General features: G+C 45.8%; 1 protein-coding gene across 1 annotated transcript in view; it reads right to left on the bottom strand.

Moving 5' to 3' along the window:
• The window catches only part of FER1L6 (fer-1 like family member 6), a 69,873-nt gene that overhangs the window by 11,340 nt on the left and 32,402 nt on the right, over positions 1-26,131 (bottom strand). Inside the window, exons 18-34 of the mRNA XM_038760685.1 lie at positions 24,242-24,326; positions 23,096-23,212; positions 22,800-22,952; positions 20,704-20,881; positions 19,658-19,782; positions 18,698-18,832; positions 15,891-16,040; positions 12,123-12,233; positions 10,147-10,308; positions 8,513-8,693; positions 6,923-7,134; positions 5,899-6,021; positions 4,980-5,019; positions 3,536-3,654; positions 2,702-2,833; positions 1,411-1,539; positions 843-970 (exon numbers count right to left, since the gene is read on the bottom strand). Coding sequence (XP_038616613.1) covers positions 843-970; positions 1,411-1,539; positions 2,702-2,833; positions 3,536-3,654; positions 4,980-5,019; positions 5,899-6,021; positions 6,923-7,134; positions 8,513-8,693; positions 10,147-10,308; positions 12,123-12,233; positions 15,891-16,040; positions 18,698-18,832; positions 19,658-19,782; positions 20,704-20,881; positions 22,800-22,952; positions 23,096-23,212; positions 24,242-24,326 — 2,280 coding nt within the window. The remainder of the gene's footprint in view (positions 1-842; positions 971-1,410; positions 1,540-2,701; positions 2,834-3,535; positions 3,655-4,979; positions 5,020-5,898; positions 6,022-6,922; positions 7,135-8,512; positions 8,694-10,146; positions 10,309-12,122; positions 12,234-15,890; positions 16,041-18,697; positions 18,833-19,657; positions 19,783-20,703; positions 20,882-22,799; positions 22,953-23,095; positions 23,213-24,241; positions 24,327-26,131) is intronic.

The raw sequence follows: 26,131 nt of genomic DNA, 5'->3' as shown, positions 1-26,131 counted from the left end.
ATATTTACACCCGAGAGAAACGTTCAGTGCTTTTCCCGTTCACTGATGACTCTGAACAAATTCGCTGCCTGGCTGGTGGTATGTAAGGAAAAATTCCTGGGATTTTCTCTTCAGCTGGAGTGTGTCAAGGCTATTCATTGAGGATTCTACAAATGGAGAACGGGTCCACCTCGTTGAGACTCTGTGGGGTTTTGCACCCCCATGCACGAGCTGGACTGGGTGAGGTTTTGTACCTCGTTATGGGTGCTTTGCTATGGGGAACCTACCCTCCCCCTTTATGTGAGCTAGGCCAGAGAGATTTACACCCCCATACATGAGCTTGACTGGGTGGGTTCTGCACCCCTATTAGCAAGTAAGCAAGCACACTAACCAATCTTTTCTCTAGAGTGCCCAATCACTGGTGCCTATGAAGTGTGTTACCCCTACTTTGGTTACAGGGCATCATTTATCAGGGCAGTGTTTGTTGAAACTATTCCTCCTTTCCCAGATGCTGCTCTCCACACCACGTTCATTGAATTGTATTTATTGAATGCTTACTGTGTGCAGAGCTTATCCTTCTGCCAGCCCCCGATTCAGCCTTAAAAGAGGTCTAGGCAGGCCATGTCTGCTTCCATGGAAGGAGGGGGTTCTCTGCTCCACAGCTCCAGAGAGGTAGTAGCTGCCCTCCAGGGCTTCAATTGGGGAAACTGGGCCGGTGTTTTATTAAATGATTATTAACCCAGAATGTGTGAACAGCAGGGTGTGACGACTGCCCTGCTTTTTGCTCCTAGAACCCCCTGAAATGGAAATGCCGCAAAAGCACAAAATTGACAGTGTGACAAACCCAAACTAAAGCCACTGACCTTCCAAATTTTGGATTTAGCTGTTTGGGGATATAATTTTCCCGGTCTTTAATTTCGGTATTGCCCAGTTTTAGTACAATATACGGGTCGGATTTGCCATCTGCATCAGCTGGGCTGAGGTTAAATGCCTGAGAAGAAAACAAGATATTTTCAATCTTCCAAATTTTTAGGTAGAAAACACTATTTGTAATGCTTCAACTCCTGGCTCCGATGTGATTCAGTTCTAATTGATAGACCCATTGTTTTGTTGCAATGTTCAGCTTCTGGTTCAGTGATGATGTGCTTGTAAGGGTTAGCACAGGGAAGTGCCCTTTTGAAGCCCTGCCATCCATCTTTTGAAACTAAAGAGGCAGGGTGGCAGGGGAAAAGCTATGGGAGGGGGAAAGAGGGGAAACTAAAATAGAACTCCTAAAACTGAACCCAATTACCCCAACTTTTGGTCTTAGAGCCCTGTCTCCTGACTCCCAGATTCATGTTCTTTCCACTAGGCAACTCTCCTTCTGGGTCAGGGAAGGGGCATCCAGGCCCTTCGTTAGCCACTTGAGGTGGAAGAGGAGGACTTACTTACAGCCACTATGTACACCCTGATGAGGACCTGAGTCGAGGAATTGGAGGGGATTCCTTGCTGAATTCGTAGGTGCAGCCCTCCATCCTCACTCCTGTGATCTTTGGGAGTTTTGTAAATGCAGAAGGAACCCTAGAAACAGACAAAACCCAACTCATTTGAAAGCTATCATGAAGTGTCCCCGGGGCGCACAAAGTCGACGGTCTAGACTATCCTCAATAGCGACTGCCTTGGATCGTGAACTGGAAATGTGAAAAGTGCCAGATTCAAGTGCCGTGTCACCTCTCCCAATACAAAACTTAGCCCTGCTTTTAGTTAAACCGTGTCCAACTTGATTAACATGTAGCTACCCCAACATTTAGAATGGCGCTTGAAACCATAGGTAGAACTTAGCAAATATTATAATTGAAATTACAGAAGTTATAGTATTAAGCATTTACAGAGAACAGAGCAGTGTACTAAGCGCTGGGAGAGAATACACCCATGGGGATTAGACGTCCATGTCCCTCTGAGGGCTTACAGTCTAAGGGGGCAGGGGTTTTCAAACTTTGGGTCCTAGGAGAAGTTATTTTCTGGATACTGGCACTTTAAAGTTTTTCAAGGCAGGGTGACCACATTACATGCCAAGAGTTTTGGTTAGATGAGCAAAGCACTGAAATAGAGGGGGAAAAAAAGGGGTTCTCACAATCCTCTTCAAACCAAACAGCAGTGTTTTGCAAACCAACTTCACGCAGTATGGGAACTGGTACTGATGCAACTGAAAGTCTCAAGGTAAAAATGGATCCTACTTGGACTGAGAGCCCTATGTGAGTAGGGATTTTGTCCCACCAGATTTTCTCTACCCCAGTGCTTAGAACAGTGCTTGACATTCAGTAATCACTTAACAAATACTATTAAAAAAACCCCAGCCCCCTCACTTGATCCCTGGAAATGAAAGCCTGATGGGAGGATGGGGAAAACTTTTGCTTATTCCAACTTCTGTGAAGGGATCCAGAGGTTAAAAGGGACTAAGATAGTAGTCAAAAACACTGTAAGGAGATGTCACCCAATGCTCCACTTAGCAGCCATTAGCTTCTGTTGGGTAGGGATTGTCTCCATCTGTTACCGAATTGTACTTTCCAAGCACTTAGTACAGTGCTCTGCACACAGTAAGCACTCAATAGATACGATTGAATGACTGAATTAAACTGAGCTCCTTTATAATGACAGTCAACACTTGTCTTAGCCAGACAAATAGGATTACTTCTAAGCAAACTGGCCTTACAAAAATGACATAGTCAAACATTAGACTCACCTTAAACTTTCCTATTACTCTGTCCTCATCAATAATGTGATCATCTTCACTGGACTTGCCTCTGAAGAGTTCAAAAGTTTTCACCCAGTCTTCAAAATTATTAAATTCGTTCTCCAGCTCTCCGTCATATATCTTAGGGAAAAGAGAAAACAGTCATATCCAAAGCCGTTAAGGGGACTCGGCAGAAATACCCGTGCTTTGCCTGGGCGTGAGACAGACAGACGTAGATACTTGAGTCCTCAGGTGGGTCTGCCTGCTTTGGGTCAATTTTGCTTCCTGTTCAAGAGGAGAGAGAGGAAGGCAACTAGCCCAACCCCACTCAATCAATGCTATTTAATGAGTGCTTACTATGGGCTTGGGAGAGTACAATACAACAGGATTAGCAGACAGGCTCAACCTCCCAAGAACTTGCAAGGTCACATAATGAACCAGTGAATGAGCGTAAAGTAGCGATTACTTTGGCTCTGTTGTCTTTCATTAAAATAAATTTAAAATTGCATATTCACAACTCTAAAAGGAACTGCAGGCAGAAGATCTGTTTGTGTGTTCAATCACCATCTGGATTGCTCTTTTTCCTCTGCATAAGTTTAGGTATTGAATTACACAATTGGGGGTACAAGTTGTTAGTATACTCACTCCTACAAACATACATAGGAAACATACATAATTTAGGTAATTTTAGATATCTATTTTACACCCGAAGAGTGGGAAGAACTAGTGGTGTTTTAGGTTGAGCAAAAGACAGCAGACAATTTTTCTAGTTTCCCCCACTGCACTTTCTACTAATTTATTCCCCTCAGCCCCAACACACACACTACAGACACCCCCACATACCTGCATGACTGCTAGGTTGGGTATTTCCATTTCTTCTTTTGGTTTCTTCTTTAGTTGCTTATCTTTCTTCTTCTTCAGACCATCTTCCACATTTATAACCACCTGGCTGGTCTTGGAAACTGTCGAGATTCACGGATTAACATTTATGCTTGTCGGGATTATAAGGACATGAAAGGTGACAAAATCTTCCAAAGTCTGAATGTATTTTTAAGTTATCGCTCACAAGTATCTCCATCACCCCCAACCCCTCCCTGCCAACTTCATCTTCTTTCATTTGCCCTCACTCTCTCCAACTACAAGTTTATTTCTTCTCTCTCTCTCACTCTCCAGCCTGCCTCAGGGCCCTAAATTTCTTACTACCCATGTTCTCCCAGCCCCTTCCCTGCAAGCAGCATGCAGCATGGCTCAGTGGAAAGAGCCCCGGGCTTGGGAGTTGGAGGTCAAGGGTTCAAATCCCAGCTCTGCCACTTGTCAGCTGTGTGACTTTGGGCAAGTCACTTAACTTCTCTGGGCCCCAGTGACCTCATCTGTAAAATGGGGATGAAGACTGTGAGCCCCCTGTGGGACAACCTCATCACCGTGTAACCTCCCCAGCACTTAGAACAGTGCTTTGCACATAGTAAGTGCTTAATAAATGCCATTATTATTATTAAGTTCTCCTTTTCCTGTACTTTTTTTTATGGCATTGTCAAGCCCTTACTAAGGGTCAGACACTAATCATTGCGGTAGGAACAAAGTTAATCACGTTGTACAGTCTAAGTAGGAAGGAATAGGATTTGATCCCCATTTTATAGATGAGGAAACCGAGGCACAGAGACGTTAAGTGACTTGCCCAAGATCACAAAGCAGACAAGTGGAGGAGCTGGGATTGGAGCTGGGTTCCCAGGCTTTTTCCACTGGCCATGCTGCCAGACTTAACTACCTCTTGCCATCCCCAAAGGGACTCTCCCAAGTGTTCAGTACAGTGCTCTGCACATCACAAGTGCTCCATAAATATGATTGAATTAATGAATGAATGATTGAGGCAAATAGCAGGAGTGCAGAGTAGGTGAAGGACGGCTGGTCTTCCATTTTTGCCACTGCTACAACCCTCCAGCTTTTCAGAGCTCTGCACCTTTGGTCTCTGGGGTCCCCTTGAAACTTTGCCCAAGGTTCTTCTTGAGGGAGTCTTGCCTAATCCTCAGGAGAAGTAGATATTAACAATCATAGTCCAGAAGGAATATGTAAAATAGCCTGTTCCTTCTGTGACACCCAGGTATTTGTAGAGTGTCATAGGTTTTTCTATTCCTGTATTGGGCACTCAGGAGAAGTCAGATGAGCTCAAGCCCCAAATCCTTCTGAGATGCTTAAAAATGGCCTGCCCAGGACCAGACCTTACTCAAAAATGCATAAAACCAGAAAAACAACCTTCCCCACCCCAACAGAGGCCTCGGCGCCTACTCACCATTGTTGCTTTTTCTGCTTTTCTGGTGATTTTTTTTTGCCTTTAGATAGAAAGTAGAGACAAGGCGATCATTACAGTCATCATCAAGACCCTCCGCAGAGGTAGAGTCAGGGCAGCTGCAATTTCCTCAGGTTAACTGAATGCTGTGGGGTAATTTTCCCATAGTGTCCCAGTGCCCAGAAATGGGGAATGTAATCTACCCAGCTGCCTCGAGTGCTGGGAATCCTGGATTCCCTGAAGCAATACAGTGGGGAATTCAGGGCCACCTGCCCGTTCACAAACCAGGTTCTGATCTTGGGAGTCTTCTTTGAAATAATGTTCTGAGGAGGAGGGGGCACTACCGATGGTTGCTGTGTGTATGTCTTCCCCTTAAAACAAATCAGTGAAGAATAATCGCTCCAGGTAAATGGCTTTGGGCACCTGCACTCCACCACTGGGACAAGGATGTCATGAATTCCTTAGCTCCCATAACATCAGCGTGACCATCCCTCTAGGCTGTCAACTCGCTGTGGGCAGGGAACGCATCTACCACCTCCGCTGCATTGTACACTTCCAAGCACTTTGTCCAAGTGCTTAATAAATAAATACCATGCAGCATGGCTCAGTGGAAAGAGCCCGGGCTTGGGAGTCAGAGGTTGTGAGTTCTAATCCCAGCTCTGCCACTTGCCAGCTGTGGGACTTTGGGCAAGTCACTTAACTTCTCTGAGCCTCAGTTACCTCATCTGTAAAATGGGAATGAAGACTGTGAGCCCCACGTGGGACAACCTGATCACCTTATATCCCCCCCCAGTGCTTAGAACAGTGCTTTGCACATAGTAAGCGCTTAACAAATACCACCATTATGATTATTATGTAGGTGAGGGTCAGAGCTGAACTGTCTCCTCTGTCATTTCTGGGGAACAGAGCTGGGGGTCCATACCTTCTGGGCTTTATTCATCGATGCATAATATTTAGACCACCAATCGATAACATTTTCGGCTGACTCATTGGCTAAGATCCTCTTTCTCCTCTTGGTGGATGTACAGGATGACTTTTCAGAGGGCTGGAAACAGATCCAGAAAAGGTCTATGATTCAGAGCATCCAGGACCATAAGTGTGGACATCTTTTTCTCAGTGACCCTTTAGCTGCCTATCCCTTGCCCTCACTCTTCTCCTTCCTGGAACCCTCTTCATAGCTGCTAACCCAGAGCACTCTCCATCTTCAAGCCCTCCTGAAAAATTTCTCCTCCCCCAGGAGGCCTTCCCTGATTAAACTTCCCGGATACCACCCCCCAAATGGCTGCCCTTGGCATTTTCTTTATTCACATATGTATAGTCTCATCCTACGTAGAGTCTCATCCTACATTGACTTATACTTCCTTATTCAACTATTCATCTTCCATACTTTGGCTATCAATAGCATAGCATCATTTCTCTCTCCTCCAACTCTATGTAAATAGGTATGGCTGTGAGTCCCTTTTCCCTTGGAAGCCACCCTGCATCAGCACTGGATTCTATTGCAAGGACATAATGGAGATCTAGTCAGTAACTTCACTTCCTTTTCATTTCCTTTTATTCCATTTGATAATGCACTGTGGTAGCTGGTTATCAATCTCACAGAGATTGTATTAGTAATTTTTAGGTTTTTCAAAACTTGGGGTCCACGTAGGAATGATAAATCATGTATGCAGCCCTCTCACTGAATGAGGTGGATGTGCCAGGGGGAGTCAGAGACCTACAGAGACAAGGATGTCTTGGCATGGTTTGCCTGGGTGGTGCCACCTGTGACCCTTCCCTTCCACTAGCTCCTTGACGGCAGGTGCCTTGTCAACCACCTCTATTGTATTGTGCTCTTCTAAGCACTTAGTACAGTGCTGTGCACACAGCGAGAGCTCAAAAAATACTCTTGAGTGATTGATTGCTCCACGGGTCGGTTGGTGCAGACAGACAGACACAATTCCCACCTTTGCTTTCCCATCTTTATCCAGCTTTGAGAGGGCAGCCTTCTTTGAGGATGCCAGTCCGGACGGGGCGTCCGAGTGGGGAGGGGCAGCAGTCTGAACCAGCGCTGGATCGGGCACTTCAGGGGGCAGTGGTTCGACCTCGACGTAGACGTGGTCTGGGGGAGGGTCCTGGGACACAGTGGACGTGGATGACGTCGTTGCATCAAATGGGTCTGAAACCAGAGGCACAGCAGGATGAGGTGAGCCAGACAGAATAGGTTGAATTTTATCGAGACTTCCCCAACCTTAAATTAATTTTAATGGCAGACTCCCCTGCTAGACTGAACGATCCCTGGGGTCAGGGATCACATCTCCTAACTCTATTGCACTCTCTCCAGGTGCTTCGTACAGGGCTCTGCACCCAGTAGAATGTAAGCTCTCTGCGGGGAGGGATGGTCTCTACTATTTTATTCTCCCAAGCACTTAGTAAAGTCTTTTCTGCACAGAGTAGACAACTCTTTGGGGCAAAGGATCTTATCCACCAACTTTATTGTACTATCCTAAGCACTCAGTACGGTGCTCTGCACACAGTAAACAATAAATACCATTGATTGATTAATGACCAAATCCACTGTGCCTCAAGCGTTTGGGTTACAGTTTTTCATTTCTCTTGTTTCTCGTTCCTGCCGAGATGGTCTAAGAACTTGGAGAAGGCAGTAAGCTTGCTGTGGGCAGGGAATTTGTCTGTTTATTGTTATATTGTACTCTCTCAAGCACTTAGTACAGTGCTCTGCACAAAGTAAGCGCTCAAGAAATTTGATTGAATGACTGACAAGAATGATCATCATCCCCAGGGTTTGTCAGTGCCACAGGTATAAATACTGATAGTAACTATGACATTTAAGTGCTTACTGTGTTCCAATCAATCAATCAATTGTATTTATTGAGCACTTACTGTGTGCAGAGCACTGTACTAAGCGCTTGGGAAGTACAAGTTGGGAACACATAGAGACAGTCCCTACCCAACAGTGGGCTCGACTAAGTGCTTAGATACAAGATTATCATGTTGGAAGCAGACCCTGTCCCACAGTTTAACCAGGGGGAAGAACAGGTATTTCATTTCCATTTTACAGATGTGGAAACTGAGGCACAGTGAAGTGACTTTCCCAAGATCTCACAGGTGACAAGTGGCTGAAAAAGACCACGCTGCTTCATGGCATAGTGGCTATAGTGGATAGAACTCAGGCCTAGAAGTCAGAAGATCATGGGTTCTAGTCCTGGCTCTAGTCTAGTCTAGTCCTGGTTCTAGTCCATACACTTGTCTGCTGTATGACTTTGGGCAAGTCATTTCACTGTGACTCAGTTACTTCATCTGTAAAATGGGGATTAAGACAGCCTCAGGTGGGATTGTGTCCAACCTGATAAATTTACATCCACCCCAGTGATTAGTGCAGTGCCCGTCACGCAGTAAGCATATAACAAATACCACAATTATCACCATCATTATTATGGGTCACTGTAAACTGGCAGGACTTCCTCTCCCTTTAGGCTGGGATGACCTGGTCCAGCAGGACAGATCCATTTCTGCCATCAGATCCCAAGGGGACTCACCTGGAGAGGCCTGGGCGGCCTCTTCCTGGGAGCCGGGGGCAGGCAGCTCCCTGGGTTTACTCAGATATTGCTTCAGGCAGTTGATGGTGTAGGTGCCCACGAGCGTGCTGCGCCCAAAAGCTCTCCAGTCCACCACGCAGATGCTCAGCGGCGGGTGGAGGAGTTCATCTTCCGGCAGCTCCTGTGGGGGAGACCAGCTGATGCCCGGCGGCAGAGCCGCTGCCACTGCTGGAGAGCTGCGATGTCTGCGACCGGGCACTGGGCTGCTGGTGCCAACCCTTCCTGACCAAGAGGGCCCGATCTCCCTGGCACCCGCGAAGCTCTGCCAGCGAACCTCCCAGCCCGGTGGCTAGCGGGCAGGTAAGACGCGATGCTGAACTGAACCTCGCCCTCTTCAATAAAGGAGGGAAGGTTGGGCATGGTCTTTCTACTTGGCACGGTGAATTCGGCATTCCAGCAGAGGCAAGCTCTACCAAGCCCTGGTGGGTAGATCAGCATTTCCGAATGCCCCTCCCTGCCCATGAAGAAAGCACTGCATTTCCTATGGCTTTGACAAATCAATCAATCGTATTTATTGAGCGCTTACTGTGTGCAGAGCACTGTACTAAGCACTTGGGAAGTACAAGCTGGCAACATATAGAGATGGGCCTTACCCAACAGTGGGATGTTAGGAACTTCTGACTTGTCTGAACCCAGGCTGCCCTGGATAATCCAGGAGAAGCAGCATAGGCCTGAGAGTCTGAAGGACCTAGGTTCTAATCCCAGCCCTACCACATGTTTCCTGTGTGACCTTAGGCAAGATACCTAACTTCTCTGGGCCTCAGTTACCTCATCTGTAAAAAAATGGGGATTAAGAATGGGAGCCCCACGTGGGACAGGGACTGTGTCCAACCTGATTAACTTGTATCTACTCTAGTGCTTAGGACAGTGCTTGGCACATAGTAAGTGCTTAATAAGTGCCAGGATTATTATTAATCATGAAAGAACAGGCCCTGATTACCAAAGAAAATTGAACAAGGACCTGAACAAAACTGAGGAAGCTTGAATCCTATTATCTGAATGTTGGCTAACTAGGAACCTGGTGGCCTTGGTCCAAATAGTTCGAACAATGGCCTTCTGCTGTGGAAATGATGATGGCATTTGTTAAGCACTTACTATGTGCAAAGCACTGTTCTAAGCACTCGGGGGGATACAAGGTGATTAAGTTGTCCCACATGGGGCTCACAGTCTTAATCCCCATTTTACAGATGAGGTAACTGAGGCTCAGAGAAGTTAAGTGACTTGCCCAAGGTCACACAACAGACATGTGGTGGAGTCAGGATTCGAACCCATGACCTCTGACTCCAAAGCCCGTGCTCTTTCCACTGAGCCACGCTGCTTCTCTTGGGAAATGTGTCCCAAGGATACCGTGGCTACTGAAACTCAAAGGGAATAGAGATTAACCAGACCCCAGTTCCTGTAACCATTGTGGCCAGCCTCACTGGACAAATTCAGACCTTAAAAATGGACTCTTTCTGTCTGAATAATGCCGTGCTGACCCAGCCCCAGATAGTACCTTGTACTTCCTCAAACCAGACTCCCAATGGAGGGTGCCGACCAAAGATAGCCTCAGCACCCCCCGAGGTACTACGCACCACATCAAACCAGTCTGCTGGGACGTTGAAATTGGGGTTGTTCTTGTAGCTCTGGATCACACACGACTTGACGCCTTTCCCCGCGCACTCGATGAGCACCTGCGGTCGATCTACGGAAAGGAGCTGGACCTTCTTCATCTCGCGAACACCCCAGAACAGAACCTGAGGGACAGCGGCAAACCCGGGAGGGGAGGAAATCAGTGCCGGACGAGAGAGGACTACTTAAATCTTGATTTTAACCAGAGTGGCAGGGCTGGGGAAGGTGGCGGGAGTAGGCAGGTGGTTGGCCAGGGAGGAGTGGAGCAAAGAGCCACGGCAAGAGGAGCCGAGGTCCCAGGTTAGTGGAAGTACTGGGGCCAGACAGCTTTCCCTGCCCTTTCTCCTCCTGATGTTGCCTCCGCGGCTCCTTGACCACGGCAGGGAGAGTAATAGTACCCGATGGAAGGCCGGACCCAGCGGCAGAGAGCCGCAGCCCGGTAAGGAGGGATGGAGGGGCTGAAGACAGGTCGTGTGAGAAGCAAAGCCGACAGCTAGCTGCAGGATAGGAAGCAGCCACTGCCGCTGTGGCCACTGAGCCTGCGGGCATGCGTGCGGAAGCGCGTGTATGACAGTGGGGTGTGTGTCCATGTGATGTCTCCTTCCTCTCTGTCTCCAAGCTTACTGTGCTGCATCTACTCCAGTGCTTGGCACACAGCAAACATCACTTAACAAATCCGACTACTGTTATTGCGATTTTCTGTTTCCGGTCCTACTTCTCCCCGCCTATAGGCCTTTCATCCTGCTGACTTGTCATGGGCCCCATCCCTGCTATCCCCACTTGGAATTCTGGTACACACGTCCACCTCCAGCCCCACCCCCAACTCGGCTGCGGTGATCATCATCTTCAATTGTATTTATTGAGCGCTTACTGTGTGCAGAGCACTGTACTAAGCGCTTGGGATTTTCAAGTTGGCAGCATATAGAGACGGTCCCTACCCAATAGTGGGCTCACGGTCTAAAAGGTGATGGAGGAGAGGGTAGAGCGTGGCTCAGGGGAAAGAGCCCGGGCTTTGGCGTCAGAGGTCGTGGGTTCAAATCCCAGATCTGCCACTTGTCAGCTGTGTGACTTTGGGCAAGTCACTTAACTTCTCTGGGCTTCAGTTCCCTCATCTGTAAAATGGGGATGAAGACTGTGATCCCCACGTGGGACAACCTGATCACCTTGTATTTACCCCAGCGCTTAGAACAGTGCTTGGCACATAGTAAGCACTTAACAAATACCAACATCATCATTATTATTATTATTTTTATTAAGAGTTAGGGCACTGACTAGCCTTGGCTTTAAACCACGTCAGCATTTTCAGAGTCACCAAAGGGCGTTTTGTTCATGCGACGACTGCAGGGGCAATGAGCGTTCATCTGTTTTTCTAGGATCGCCTCAAGGATCCAGGTTGTTTGAAATTGTAGGCCATCTGCTGACTGAGGCACACTCTTGATACACAACCCATGGAGAAGATAAAACCTGACCCAAAATGGATATTGACAGAGCCCTGAGAGGAGCAAAAATGAACTGATAAAGTGATGAGAATGATAGAGGAAAAAAGTGAAGATTTGTATGGAAGTGACTGACTTCTGGTCATCTCTGAGATCTGAATTGGGACACCAAGGGAGATCTCCCATTAGTTTTGCCAGAACCTAAAGGAAACCTCTTCCTTCGTCCTCACCCTATTGCTGTCACTCTTACTGTGCTTGGATTGAAAACTTTGCTTGGATTGAAATAAAAGTGGAATCTCCCCATTCCCCTTCTGCTTCCTTCTCCCATACCCCACTCCTCTTTGAAAATGTGGGTCCCAATAGGAAAGGTGGTATTTGTTTAGTGCTTGCTCTGGGCCAAGCACTGGACTAAGCACTTGGATAGATACGGGATAATTGGGTAAGACAGAGTCCCTGCCCCTCTTGGTTTTCAGGGCCGTTTCACTGTGCTTTGCTGATCATACCTCCACTCTGTAGTTACTCAGCACAGGCCGAATGTTGGCTGGGACTGGATAGATCTGGTTGACGTCAGGAGGATCGAAAGGAGGCAGGTTTTCGGGGCCAGATGAAGGAATCTGCAAACACAACTGTCCATCAGCTGATTGGAACTGAGATATTTCTTTCCAGAAAGTTTACTCAGGCCTCAGAAAACCAGGCTTATTTTTTTTTATGCTATTTGTTACGTCCTTACTATGTGCCAGGCACTGAACTAAGTCCTGGGGTAGATACGAGCTCATCAGGTTGATCACAGCCTGTGTCCCATGTGAGGCTCACAGTCTAAATCCACATTTTACAGATGAGGTAACTGAGGCGCAGAGAAGTGAATCTACTTGCCCAAGGTCACACAGCAGAGAAGTGATAGAGCTGGGATTAGAACCCAGGTCCTCCTGACTCACATTCCTGTGCTCTCTCCCCTAGGCCATCCATGCTGCTCATCTGCATAGAAGGTAGCTACCCTGCGCTCTCCAAGGACATTTGACTGAACATTTTGAAACAGCAACTTTTCTAATCAAATGCTCCCAGTTCCCTCAGGAGCCTTGATTAGACTTCAGGGCCTTGAAGGAGCCTCTAAAGGAAAAGAGATGAGTAATCACTCAAGGAAACATGCCCTTCATTCCCCAGTTAATCCTAGAAAAAAACTAATTTTCTTTTAAATCTGAATTTTCAGAAACTTAAAAGCCCTATTCCCTTTTTACTTGACCTAGAACAGAGGTTACATTTGATTTTGGAAAGCATCCCTGACTGGTTCTTTCCGTGGGCACACTGGGGTCAGAACCAGCTCCCACAAGCCCACTTCTCTGTCGTGTTGCCATCATGGAAGATGAAAGATAACTGCATATACAGAAGAGCTGGAAAATCTATCAATCCACCCGGCTAGGCTAGAAGCTTAATTAAACGTCTAGTCACCTCAAACTGCTAATTTTCTGCAGTTTATTTTATACAAAGACTAGCATTCTGGGCAGAGGCAGGCATATTAAGCCTCACTGTAAGGGGATATGTATAAAATAATAAGATAGGCTAGTAAGAGAAGGCAAGGTATAATGAATTCAGTAATGAAGACTCAAATGAATTCAATGCTAAATAAATGATTTGCATAATCATGCTATTGCTACTAGTTTATAATAAAATGCAATCAATTTCTACAGCAAGATTAAGGTTATGAGGCTCTTTCCCCCCCACTACCCCTCAAAAAAGAAAGGATCAAATGAAGTCATGAGGCTGACACATCCTACCAAAGGATCAGTTATATTTGGTCACAGTTTTATCTGCTTCCTCTGACTGGGGCTGATGAGCCAATTTGCCAGTAATAATGCTGGTATTTGTTAAGCACTTACTATGTGCCAGGCACTGTACTAAGCGCTGGATGGATTCAAGCAAATCGAGCTGGACACACAGCATGGAGGTTGCAATGACCAAGACTCAGAGACTGAGATCTGAATTCCAATCATGGCTTGATTCCTGAGTCTTATCGCCTGGCCTCAGTTTGGCCATCTGTAATATGGGGATAGTGACTCTGACTGCCTCTTGGAAGTGCCAGAAAGAAGGAGCATGAAGCCCTTGGCAAGAGAAGACTTCTGGGAAGGAATTGGCTCTCTGGATCTATTAAAAGAAAACCTTTGTGACCAACGGTTCTTTACCACAACTCCACACTTCTACGGGCAGTAACCTATTCCTGCTTTACGGAAGAATCATCAGTCAGTAGGCAGCATGAGCCATTGGACAACCTCGGATACCAACAAGGCACTGAACAGAACAACTATTCTCTAGCCTCGGCATTATGTAGGATTATCTTCCTTCAATGCATACAAATAGATGCAGCTAAACAGTGTCATCATTATATAAATGAAAGGGAGCAAATGAGAAATAGTGGGAGGTCTTGGGGGTGTGTGGTGTGGTGTGTGTGTGTTTGTGTGTGTGAGAGAGACAGAGAGAGACAGGCTTAGGGCCGCTCACTGATTAGCAAATTACTTCTTTGAACAAGTGATCAAAGGAGAGGGAAGAACTAATGACACCATAATCAGCTGAACTGGGATATTTCAACTCAGACTCCCGCAGGGAATGGCTGTGAAGAGACACAGTTTATACTTCAAGCAGTGGTGAGGACAAAGAACAAGCCAACTGGGCATCATGGAATGGCTCAGTACCGATGTATAAACATTGGCCTCTTCCCCACCTTTCCCTCTAGGAATTTGAATTGCAGGGTTTTCTGTTTCCTTGGTCCTTTATTCATGATGAGAGAAGGTAGAAGAGCAGTGTGACCTAATGGACAGTCCATGGTCTTGGGAGTCAGAAGGACCTGTAGTCTAATCCTGGGTCCATCACTGGTCTGCTGGGTGACCTTGGGCAAGTTACTTAATTTCTCTGGGCCTCATGTACCTTATCTGTAAAATGGGGATAAAGACCGTGAGCCCCATGTGGGAGTTGGACTGTGTCCAACCTGATTAGCTTGCATCTACCCCAGTATTTAGTTCAGTGCCTGGCACATAATAAGTGCTTAAAAAATAATTAAAAAAAGGGAGGGCTATAAGGAGGAGGAGAGATGGAAGGTGAAATGGAATGGGAGAGTGGGAGAAGTGGGAAGAGGGACAGAGACGAAGAAAGGCAGGCAGAAAGGAAGGGAGAGAGAGTAGCAGTAATGATATTTAATAAGCACTTAGTGCATGCAGAGGACCATACTAGGTGCTGGGAGGAAAAGTACTTGAGAAAATTTTACATAATCCCTGACTCTCAGAGAGTTCACAGTCTAAGAATGAGGAAGGAAGAGGGGAGAGACAACAAACACATAAGAAAGGATGAAACAACAAAAACACAAAAATAACATAATGGAGGATGGAGGGAGAGAGGAGAGAGAGGAGAAGTGGGGAAAACAGACAGGAGACAGAGGGGGAGAGAGGAGGAAAAGATTTACATAATCACTGACTCTCAGAGAGTTCACAGTCTAAGAATGAGGAAGGAAGAGGGGAGAGACAACAAACACATAAGAAAGGATGAAACAAAAAAAACACAAAAATAACATAATGGAGGGAGAGAGGAGAGAGAGGAGAAGTGGGGAAAACAGACAGGAGACAGAGGGGGAGAGAGAGGAGGAAAGATAACTTTCTACAAGGTTGGAAGAGGTTCTAAGACCATTTCTTTGACAGTCTATTTCTCCTGACTGGTTTGACTATTCACCAGGTCACCATTCTTTATACTGAGTAAATGTTTGTTTAAAAAAACAAAACACACATGCACACACAAGCACACACACACTTTAAAACGCTCCATTTCTCTAAATCTGGGGGGTCAAGAAGCTGTCTGATCACCTATCATTTTATTGTCTGGGTTACACATATGAGATTCTGAAGTGATACCTGCCAATAAATGTAAAATAAAGAGGAAGACAGCCAAGAGGAGCAGTGTGTCCTCATGGAGACAGCACGGGCCTGGAGGTCCGAAGGTCGTGGGTTCTAACCCCATCTCTGTCAATTGCTTGCTGTGTGATCTTGAGCAAGTCTCTTCACTTTTCTGTGCCTCAATTTCTACAACTGCAAAATGGGGATACCTGTTCTCCCTTCTACTTAGTCTGTGAGCCCCATGTGGGATACTGTGGCTGTCCGAATTAATTAGTTCTAAGCAGTGTCCGACACATAGTAAATGCTTAACAAATACCCAACAACCCACCTACAAAAAACAATGGTCTCAAGGGAGAAACATAACATTTCCGTAGCATCTAATAACTGTTCCTCACTTACCTGCAGCAGTTCAAACACAGCCAGGAGATCCCCTCCATACAGACTGCCGCAGAAAATTGAATGATAGGAAAGTTTGGGAGGTTCATACTCCAGGTTGGCTAGTTTCACCACTGGGGAGGCCACTGTAGCACCAAGATATTCGGGTTTACCCTGGGCAAACAAAAAGGAATTGTTCAAGCATCAGTCAGCCCTGCAGAGCAGCATCTTGAGCCAAACTTCATCCCAGTGGAATCTTCAAAAACATTTTCAAACACTGCTGTGGCTCTACATCTACAATCATCCTACCCCCCAAATTCCATTTGGCTCTAATGATAATCACTACAGTATTGACTAATAACTGTTTAATGCTGTGCTAAGCTCTGAGGCAATTACACGATAATCAGTTCTGACACAGTCTCCACCCCACATGAGACTCCCAATCTAAGAGGGAAGGAAGGCAGGTATCTTAACCCCAGTTTACAGATGAGGAAACCGAGGTTCAGAGAGGTTGTGTGACTTGCCCACGGTCATACAGCATGATGGTGGCCAAGCTGGGACTGGAACGCAGGTCTCCTGGCTTCCAGTCTCTTTCCAGTAGTTCATGTACTGGCGTATGCTCATCAATCCCACCTGCATTGTCGCTACCTGCCCCATCCTAGTTCTCCCTCTTCTAGCCATACCAATACCTCCTTCTGCAACTCCCTCAAATCCCTTCACGAAGGGAACCCGGGCTTCCCGCAGCGGGAAATCCAGGGAGTGATCCCACCCAACCCCAGGCACCCCCTGGGAAATCAGGCAAAAAGAGGAAAGAAGGAAGACAAGCAGTTTACTGCCTAATTTCCATTCGCCTCAGCGCCAGCCCTCCGGCATGTAAGCAGGGGTTTGTCTGCAGGGGGGTCGCGGGTAGGGCTTCACAAGTGTGCAAGGATTTCATATTTAGAAATTTAGAACTTCGGAAACCTGCCCACACTGAGATCTGCTCACAGCAAAATTAAGATTGTTAGCAGATTGCATCTTTCATCTGTTTTTTTATAGTATTTGTAAAGTGCTTATTATGTGTCAAACACTGTTGTAAGCACTGGGGTAAGTACAAATTAATTAAGGCCAGACACCTGTCCCACATGCGACTCCCAGTCTAAGTAGGAGGGAGAACAGGTATTGAATCCCAATTTTACAGTTGAGGAAACTGAGTGAAGTGACTTGCCCAAGGTCACATAGCCAGCAATTGGCAGAGCTGGGATTAGAACCCAGCTCCTCTTACTCCCAGGCTCTTTCCGCTAGGCCACACTCCTCTGTTTTGACCGTTCTGTTCCTGACATAGGTTTGAGAGGACTTAAGGAAGATTTCCTTAAGAGAAGCAGCGTGGCTCAGTGGAAAGAGCCCGGGCTTTGGAGTCAGAGGTCATGGGTTCAAATCCCAGCTCCGCCACTGTCAGCTGTGTGACTTTGGGCAAGTCACTTAACTTCTCTGTGCTTCAGTTCCCTCATCTGGAAAATGGGGATTAAGACTGTGAGCCCCCGTGGGACAACTTGATCACCTTGTAACCTCCCTGGCGCTTAGAATTGTGCTTTGCACATAGTAAGCGCTTAACAAATACCATCATTATTATTATTATTATTTCCAAATGATATTGTCACGTGATGCTGCGGGCCCAGCAGACTCTCAGCAGAAACTGGTTTCCCCATGCCTAAAAGCCCCGCAGAATCGCCTCCAACTCATTTTGTGCTGATGCTTATTCAGAAGTGTTATGCCGAATAGGCTAGAGTTTCTGAAGTCTTCTGGAAAGGTCCCAAAGACCTCAGAGGAAAGAAATAAAACATTTGCTCTTTCTTGGTACTAAGACCTTTTCTCTTCCTTTTCCTTAAGTGCCCCCTTTCCTCTTCTCCCACTCCCTTCTGCGTCACCCTGGACTTGGTCCCTCTGTTCTGCCCCCTACCCAGCCTCACAGCACTTATATACATATCTGTAATTTATTTTTTATATTAATGTCTATCACACCTCCACACCAGGTTGTAAGCCTGTGTCTGTGTATTGTTGTATTGGACTCTTCCAAGTGCTTAGTGCAGTGCTCTGCACACAGTAAGTGTTCAATAAATACAATTGAATGAATGAATGAACAGTCTTTAGCTTGCTATAGAAACCCTTCTCCGGGGGTAGAGATGCCATGCCTCACTCCAGAAACTAGAGAATAATGTGCATTTTTAGCCCCTGAAAGAGTTACCAAGAAAAGCAGATCAAGTTGCCAGGCTGAATTGAAGATAAGACCCACCTAGCAATTTCAGCACAGTAAAATCCAGCTAATTGGAAATATAAAAGCCCAGAAAACACACATATTGAAGCACTCATGCCCAGGCTTGGGGTGTTTTCACTGATGGGACACTAGGGTCCCGGAAGCCTGGGGAGTAATGGGAATGTTAATCATTTTTTATTGTATTAGCCAACTAGGTCTCAGTGTATTTAAATGCTCTTTGATCCTCAAGCGTGGAATTTTTGCACTATGACATGTTCACATGCTCCACGGATTGGAGTGGGGGTGTGGGGGCTGTACCCATCGGTTTCCAGGGAGGGGGTAAGGAGGAAGAGAAAGCCCCACTTTACCCCTCAGTACCCCTAGATTCACTCATCCCAGTCTGATAAGACTCTGGAACTTCCGAGCAGGGCTAAAAATATCCTAAATTGGGTTTTTCTGGTCAGTGAGGTCATCAGGGCCTGCTTGCTGCCCTCAAGTCTCATCCTGTTTCTCCCCCACCTTCCCAAAGACTCACCCTCTTTCCACCCTACACAAGCAGGGAGCACTACCATTGGGAAGGAAGGAGATCGGTCTTTACCACAGCATCGGAGTCGTAAAGCTCCACCACCACCAAGGGGGTGATATCGGCAATGTCCTTCTGATCCCCGTGAAGCACGATGTTGTTGAACAGAAGCATCTGGTTCCAGGTAGGGGAGAGCGTCTGAGAGATAATCTAGCAAGGCAAAGAAAGAAAATAGAAATTACATCCAAGTCTGCTTCGGTGACTTTATCCCAGCACGGCTTAGTAGATAGGGCACAGGCCTGGCCGGCTCCGCCTCATGTCTTCTATGTGACCTTGGGCAAGTAACTTCCTTTCTCAGGGCCTCAGTTCCCTCATCTGTAAAATGAGGATTAAGACTGACTCCTATGTGGGACAGGGACTGTGTCCAATCTGCTTAACTTGTATCTACCCCAGTGCTTAGAACAGTGTCTGGCACATAGTAAGCACTTAACAAATACCATTATTACTATTATTACTAATAAGAGAATAAGGAGGCTGAGGTGGAAACAGTGAGGCAGGTAGGGAAAGCCAACTCCTGAAATTGGAATAGAGCCCTGTACTAGCCACTTAGGAGAGTGATTGATGTTGAGCATGTTGATGAGTATGGAGTTTCCCTTCAAAAAATGAAGAGAAGAGTCTTGAACCCCAGCAAGATTTCAGAACTGAGAACCCACACACAGGAACTGATCCCAGAGAGTCTTCTTACCTTCCACTCCCTTCCCCAACCTCATTTTTCCTTTTGCCCCCTCCCCTTCTTCTTCTTCTTCTCTCCATCAATTCTGCACTCAAGTTTGCCCATCATTAAAATGAAAAAGGAAGTGACATCATTTTGCCATTAAGGCATGGAAATATTTACTTTCAGGTATTTTCACCAAAGGAACGAATGGATATTTTCCCCCACCCAAATTGCAATGAAATGTAGCTCCTGGGTTACAAGAATAAATCAACAATAACACAAACGACTTTCCTGCAGGACAGACGGCCTCTCCCTTCTACCTTTGTGGTCTGGCAGTGAGAGAGAAACGTGACTTTGGCAAAGGGATCGGAGAGTCCGTTGCTGTCGGCGGCAATGAGTCCCCGGGCCTGGTACATGTGAGCTCTTAACTGGAAGAGGTGCTTGTCTGCAGACAAAATCAAGAGGACAAAGGGAGCAGTTACTGCCATCCTGATTAGAGGCTGGAGAGTGAGCGTGATAGAGAGACAGCAGAGGCAGAGAGACAGACAGGAGTCACAGAGAAAGACAAAGAGGGGGAGAAGGAGAGACAGATAAAAGACAGGGATGGGAGGGGGGGAAGACAGAAGAGACACAAAAAGGGATGGGGAGACAGAGAAGAGACAGAGACAGAGAGATTTCAACCAGAAAACCCAACAATTAGCAGTCAGAAAGCATTGCCATTTGGGGAAATGAGAGTGAAAATAAAGCAGGCAGTTGTTACACTTGGATTTTAATAACTGTTGGATCCGCAAGGTGCTAGGAACACAAAGAAATGACTTTATAGCCTGCCAGATAGATGCCTATTCTAGTCTCAAAGATATCCAAGGATAAAAGAAGAGGAAAAAGCCATTAGCATTAGCATGTTTGGAAGGATTGGGTGAAAAACTCTCAGTTTCTTATTCAAGGTGGGATTTTACTAATACGGAGGCAATTCGGGAAACAGTCAAGAGGAACACAAGGGACTCCAGTATTTTTCTATTTCAATCTCAGCCTTACTGGAAACAGAAACCAGCATCTCTTTAGCCCCAAACCCCAGGGCCTGGATTATTATTCAATTTTATTTCTTGTTTGATTCAATGCTCAACAGCATGAACATTATTCACTTTTCATTAAATTTCTTCAAATTGGAAACTGGAAGGGTGATTTCCCTGGAAAGGAAACAAAATCCTCTTCCTTCCCATTGACCTCTATCCAATCAGAAATTTTGATTCGGGCATTTGCCGAAAGTTCAAGCATGTCTTCTTCATCGGTTTGAGGAAAACATTAGGCACTTTATTTTTGTTGCCATCGTTACTTCTTAGGCCTATTAAGGTGAGTGGACTCTTACCATGGTAAACCAGTTTGACGGGAGGGCTTCCTGAGGTATCAGTTTTGGTTGGCTGTTCGGTCTCATATCCATCCGGTAAATTTTCCAAAATGGCACTGGAATATTTGGTGGGCCCCAGCCACAGGTATACATCCACCTTGGCTTGCACGGACCAGCCGGCCGGACGCTTCCCTGGAGGCTATGGAGTCACGGTATCCAAGACCACAACATTAGAAAGGCTTCCCCTCTGGCTGTTTTGAGAAGGAATAGAAACCCACCCCACTAGAGACATGGGTTCTAATCCTGGTTCTGTTACTTGCCTGCTGTATGACCCTGGGATAGTCATTTCACTTCTTTGTGCCGCAGTTTCCTCATCTGCAAAATGGGGGTTAAATAATAATGATGGTATTTGTTAAGCGCTTACTATGTGCCGAACACTGTTCTAAGCGCTGGGGTAGATACAAGGCAATCAGGTTGTCCCACGTGGGGCTCACAGTTTTCATCCCCATTTTACAGATGCAGTAACTGAGGCACAGAGAAGTTAAGTGACTTGCCCAAAGTCACACAGCTGACAAGGAGCAGAGCTGGGATTAGAACCCACAACCCCTCACTCCCAAGCCCGTGCTCTTTCCACTAAGCCACGGTGCTTCTCGATGGTTAAATACCCATTCTCTCTTCCCTTTAGAATGCGAGCCCCAAGCGGGACAAGGAAAGTATCTGATCTGATTGTACTGCATCTACTCCAAGGCTTACTACAACGCTTGGCACATAGTAGATGCAGAACAAAAGCCAGAATTGTTATCAGGAACAGTTCTGCTAAAATGATGGAGCACTTTGGGCCTGGCTGGCTTAAGGCGGTAAGCAAGAGACCGCATTCAGAGCTCACATTCAGGAGGGAATAATAATAATAATAATAATAATAATAATGATGGTATTTGTTAAGTGCTTACTATGTGCCAAGCACTGTTCTAAACGCTGGGGTAGATACAAGGCAGTCAGGTTAGCACACGTGGGGCTCACAGTCATAATCCCCATTTTATGGATGAGGTAACCAAGGCATAGAGAAGTTAAGTGACTTGCCCAAAGTCATACAGTTGACAGTGGCAGAGCCAGAATTAGAACCCATGACCTCTGATTCCCAGGCCTGTGCTCTTTCCACTAAGCCACGGTGCTTCCCAGGGAAATAGCGTGGTCTGATGCATACAGCGTGAGCCTGGGAATCAGAAGGACCTGGGTTCTAATCCCACATCTGCCACTTTTTTGCTGTGTGACCTTGGTCAGGTCACTTCACTTCCCTAGCCTCAGTTACCTTATCTGTAAAATGGGGATTAAGGCTGTGAACCCCATGTGGGACAGGGACTGTGTCCAAAGCAATTACCTTGTATCTACCCCAAAGCTTAGAACAATGCCTGGAACATAGTAAACACTGCACAAATACCATCATTATTAGGAGGCGGTGGCAGGTGAAAATTTGAAAGCATCTGGCCTCCTTCTGCCCTGGTTCCTGATTGACTGACTGAAGTATGATACTAATGTACCTATCCATAATTTATTTATATTAATCTCTGTCTCCCCCTCTAGAATAAACTCACTGTGGGCAGGGACTATGTCTATCAACTCTGTTATAGCGTACTCTCCCAAGCGCTTAGTACAGAGCTTTGCACGTAGTGAGTGCTCAATAAATACAACTGATCGATAACATCATTACATTTCACCACAGACCTGTCAAGATGTGCACACTGGCATAATAATAATAATGATGATGGCATTTATTAAGCGCTAATGAAGGCATTTATTAAGCGCTTACTATGTGCAACACACTGTTCTAAGTGCTGGGGAGGTTACAAGGTGATCAGGTTGTCCCACCGGGGGCTCACAGTATTACAGTTTTACAGCTGAGGTAACCGAGGCACAGAGAAGTTAAGTGACTTGCCCAAAGTCACACAGCTGACAGTTGGCAGACCCGTGATTTGAACCCATGACCTCTGACTCCAAAGCCCGGGCTCTTTCCACTGAGACATGCTGGAGTGGTCCCCGAGGTTGGCAGGGAGCAATTCTCTTCCTGCCATGGCATGGCTAAAGTCAGCCTTGGCTAAAGGACACCGTCACCTACTTACCTTCAGGAAGTGGGTTTTAATCTTGGCACAGTGCTTCCCTCTCTGCTTCCTGGTGGGGGAATAGAGCAGGTCCTTGGATGGAATCCGCGCATAGGCCACACGCTTGTTGTTGCTCAGCATCCAGATAAACACATCGGGAACCGTGTGCTGCGGCTGGACACACGTAAAGAAAATTACCGGAAGGTTCAACTTATCTCTGCGCCTCCCGCTAGACTCTCCCGCCTCCATCCGATCCTCGCTGCCGCTGCTCCACTGGTTTGGAATTCTGGCCATGAGTTTTCTTAAGGATGAGTTACCTCATCGACTAAGAACCGGATTTTCTCCATATAGTTTTGGGCTTCGCCAATCATCTCATCTATAGCCAACTTCTTCTGTTGTTGAATAAATCCCTCAGCCTCAGTAGCCATTGCCTTCTGAAACAGGAAACGGTTCTTGGTAAATGTGGACAGCAGTTTGTGCAAGCTATAAGACGCAGATTCCTAAGTGTCTAGTGTTTGCTTTTATAGAACCTTTCTTCTGGTGGAAATGAATATATGTTGAGTTTGATTCCCTCAGAGTTTCTTTTTCCTTGGAGTGTGGTGGACCAGAGTTTTTGCCAGTAATGCTTTTTGAATTGGGAGTGTGTGCTCCCAAATTCAGAGGGACCTGAGAGTCAGAGATGATAGCAAAAGGTAGTGGAAGAGGAGGAGGACAAAGAGGAGGAGAAGGAGGGAGGAGAAGTGGAAGAGGAGGAGGAGGACAAAGAGGAGGAGAAGGAGGGAGGAGAAGTGGAGGAGGAGGAGGACTAAGAGGAGGAGAAGGAGGGATGAGAAGTGGAGGAGGGGAGGATAACAGTGAGGATGACAACAACAAGGAAGAAGGAAGAGAGGATGCCTTAATTTGTCCAAATCCAGAGATTCTTTGAAGATTTTAGAGTCTAAAAATCATCAAAAACAATGAAATCCAAGTAAATGGACCTAGCCATAGGCTAAGAAACTGCATAAACACTTTAAGGCCACAAAATAATCAATCTAGACTCCCTGTTATGGGGTAGGAAACATGTCTACCGACTCTGTTACAGCATAGAAGCAGTATAGCCTGGTGGATTGAGCACGGGCTTGGGATAACCTCATCTGTAAAAATGGGGACTAAGCCTATGAGTCCCATGTGAGACATGGACTGAGTCCAACCTGACTAGCATGTATCTACCCCAGCCTCTAGTATGGTGCCTGGCATATATATATATATATATATATATAGTAAGTATATATATAGTATATATATATATAGTAAGTGCTTAACACATACCACAGGAAAAAAATTGAACTCTCCCAAGCAGTTAGTACAGTGCTCTGCACTCAGTAAGTGCTCAATAATGACGGATTAATTGGTGGCAAGAGAGAATGCCAGAGGAAGACTGTGCTTTTTGTGCTGCCCCTAGGCCCTATTCCTTATTCTTGTACCATTTCTTGCCAACGCAGGGTGAGTCTTTTCTTGTCCAAAGTGGTTCCATTCTTGGGGCTTTCTTCCGCTTGAGAGACAAAGACTCTGTGAACAGAGAGGAGTAATTGTGGTCCTTTGTTAGTGATAATCACTGGCCATGATTTTAGAGGTTTACATTTTTTTTCCCTCTCCATCTAAACTGCTGCTAAATTGATCCAAGTATTTATCCTATCCCACCTAGACTATTGCATCTACCAACCTTTTTGCTTACTGTCTCTCCCCACTCCAGTCCATATTTCACTCTGCTGGCTGGATCTTTTTTTTAAAAAAAAAAACCCAAACATTCAGTCCATATTTTTCCACTCCTCAGGAACTTCTAGTGATTGCCCAACCACCTCTACGTCAAAGAGTAATTCCTTACCACTGGTTTTAAACTTGCAATCAGCTTGCCCCCTCCTATCTTACCTCACTTATTTCCTGCTACAACCCAACCCACTCGCTTTGCTCCTCTAAATGCCAACCTATTTGCTGCACTTCGATCTCATCTATCTCACTGCTGACCCCTCACTCACATCCTGCCTCTTCCCTGGAACTCCCTCCCTTTTCATATTTGACAGACGATCACTCTCTTCACCTTCAAAGCCTTATTAAAATCACATCTCTTTCAAGAGGCCTTCCCCGACTACCTTCTCATTTTCCCTACTCCCTCTTCTGTTCTGAGTCCCCCTGACTTGGATTTGTACCCTTTATTCACTCCACCCTCAGTCCCACAGCACTTATGCACACATCTGTAATGTATTTTAGCATCTGCCCTCCTCCTCTGGTCTGTAAACTCCTTATGGCCAGGGAAAACATGTTATGTAGTACTCTCCCAAATGCTTAGTTCAGTGTTCTGTAAAGTAGGACAGTAAACACGACTGATAAAGACTTCTAAATATTTGGCCAAACCGAGATGTTCAAGTTGGGAATTTCTGCAGCACTTTTCAAAAGAAACCAAAATATTGCTCAAGTATAAAATTAACTGTTGTTGATGAGTCCATCATTTTGGCTTTTTTGTCTATTTCACATACTTGTTTTTAGCCACAGTGATGGGGAACACCTAAAGCTGCCATTCTGATTCGAAGATGAAAATACCGATGACAGGATTTTTATCGGCACAGGTACTTATGTAGCTGATAAAACTCATGCAGAACCAAAACTCTGCTCTTTATTATTTGCTACACACCACTACATTTGTCTGCCCCCGGGGGGTCACAACTTCTCTGTGCCTCAGTTACATCACCTTTAAAATGGGGATTAAGACTGTGAGCCCCACAAGGGACAACCTGATGACCCTGTACCTCCCTCAGCACTTAGAACAGTGCTTGGAACATAGTAAGCAGTTAACAAATAATGTGATTATTATTATTATTATTATTGTTATCTCCCCCACTCAGAGTTGTGATTTTCCTAAGGACCCTGCTCCCAATCAATACCCCATATCTGGATGCTGTCCCCCAGATTGCTGTGTCTTCTGCTGCTGTCAATCAATCAATCAATCTATCAATCATATTTATTGAGTGCTTACTGTGTGCAGAGCACTGTACTAAGCGCTTGGGAAGTACAAGTTGGCAACATATAGAGACAGTCCCTACCCAACAGTGGGCTCACAGTCTAAAAGGGGGAGACAGAGAACAAAACCAAACATACTAACAAAATAAAATAGACTAGATATGTACAAGTAAAATAAATAAATAGAGTAATAAATAAATAGAGTAATAAATAAATAAATAGAGTAACAATAGAGTTCATTGTCTTCCAATGAACTACGGTTAAGCCTTTTATGAGGCTTGTTTCTCTCCCCCAGAATGGCAGGGATCTAACCTTACCATGGTGGAGAATGTTTCATTCAATCATATTTATTGAGTGCT

This window comes from Tachyglossus aculeatus, chromosome 18 (assembly GCF_015852505.1).
Source record: "Tachyglossus aculeatus isolate mTacAcu1 chromosome 18, mTacAcu1.pri, whole genome shotgun sequence".
Classification (NCBI taxonomy): Eukaryota; Metazoa; Chordata; class Mammalia; order Monotremata; family Tachyglossidae; genus Tachyglossus; species Tachyglossus aculeatus.
The sequence above is the reverse complement of the archived record's forward strand: the minus strand, read 5'-3'. Positions and strand labels throughout refer to the sequence as shown.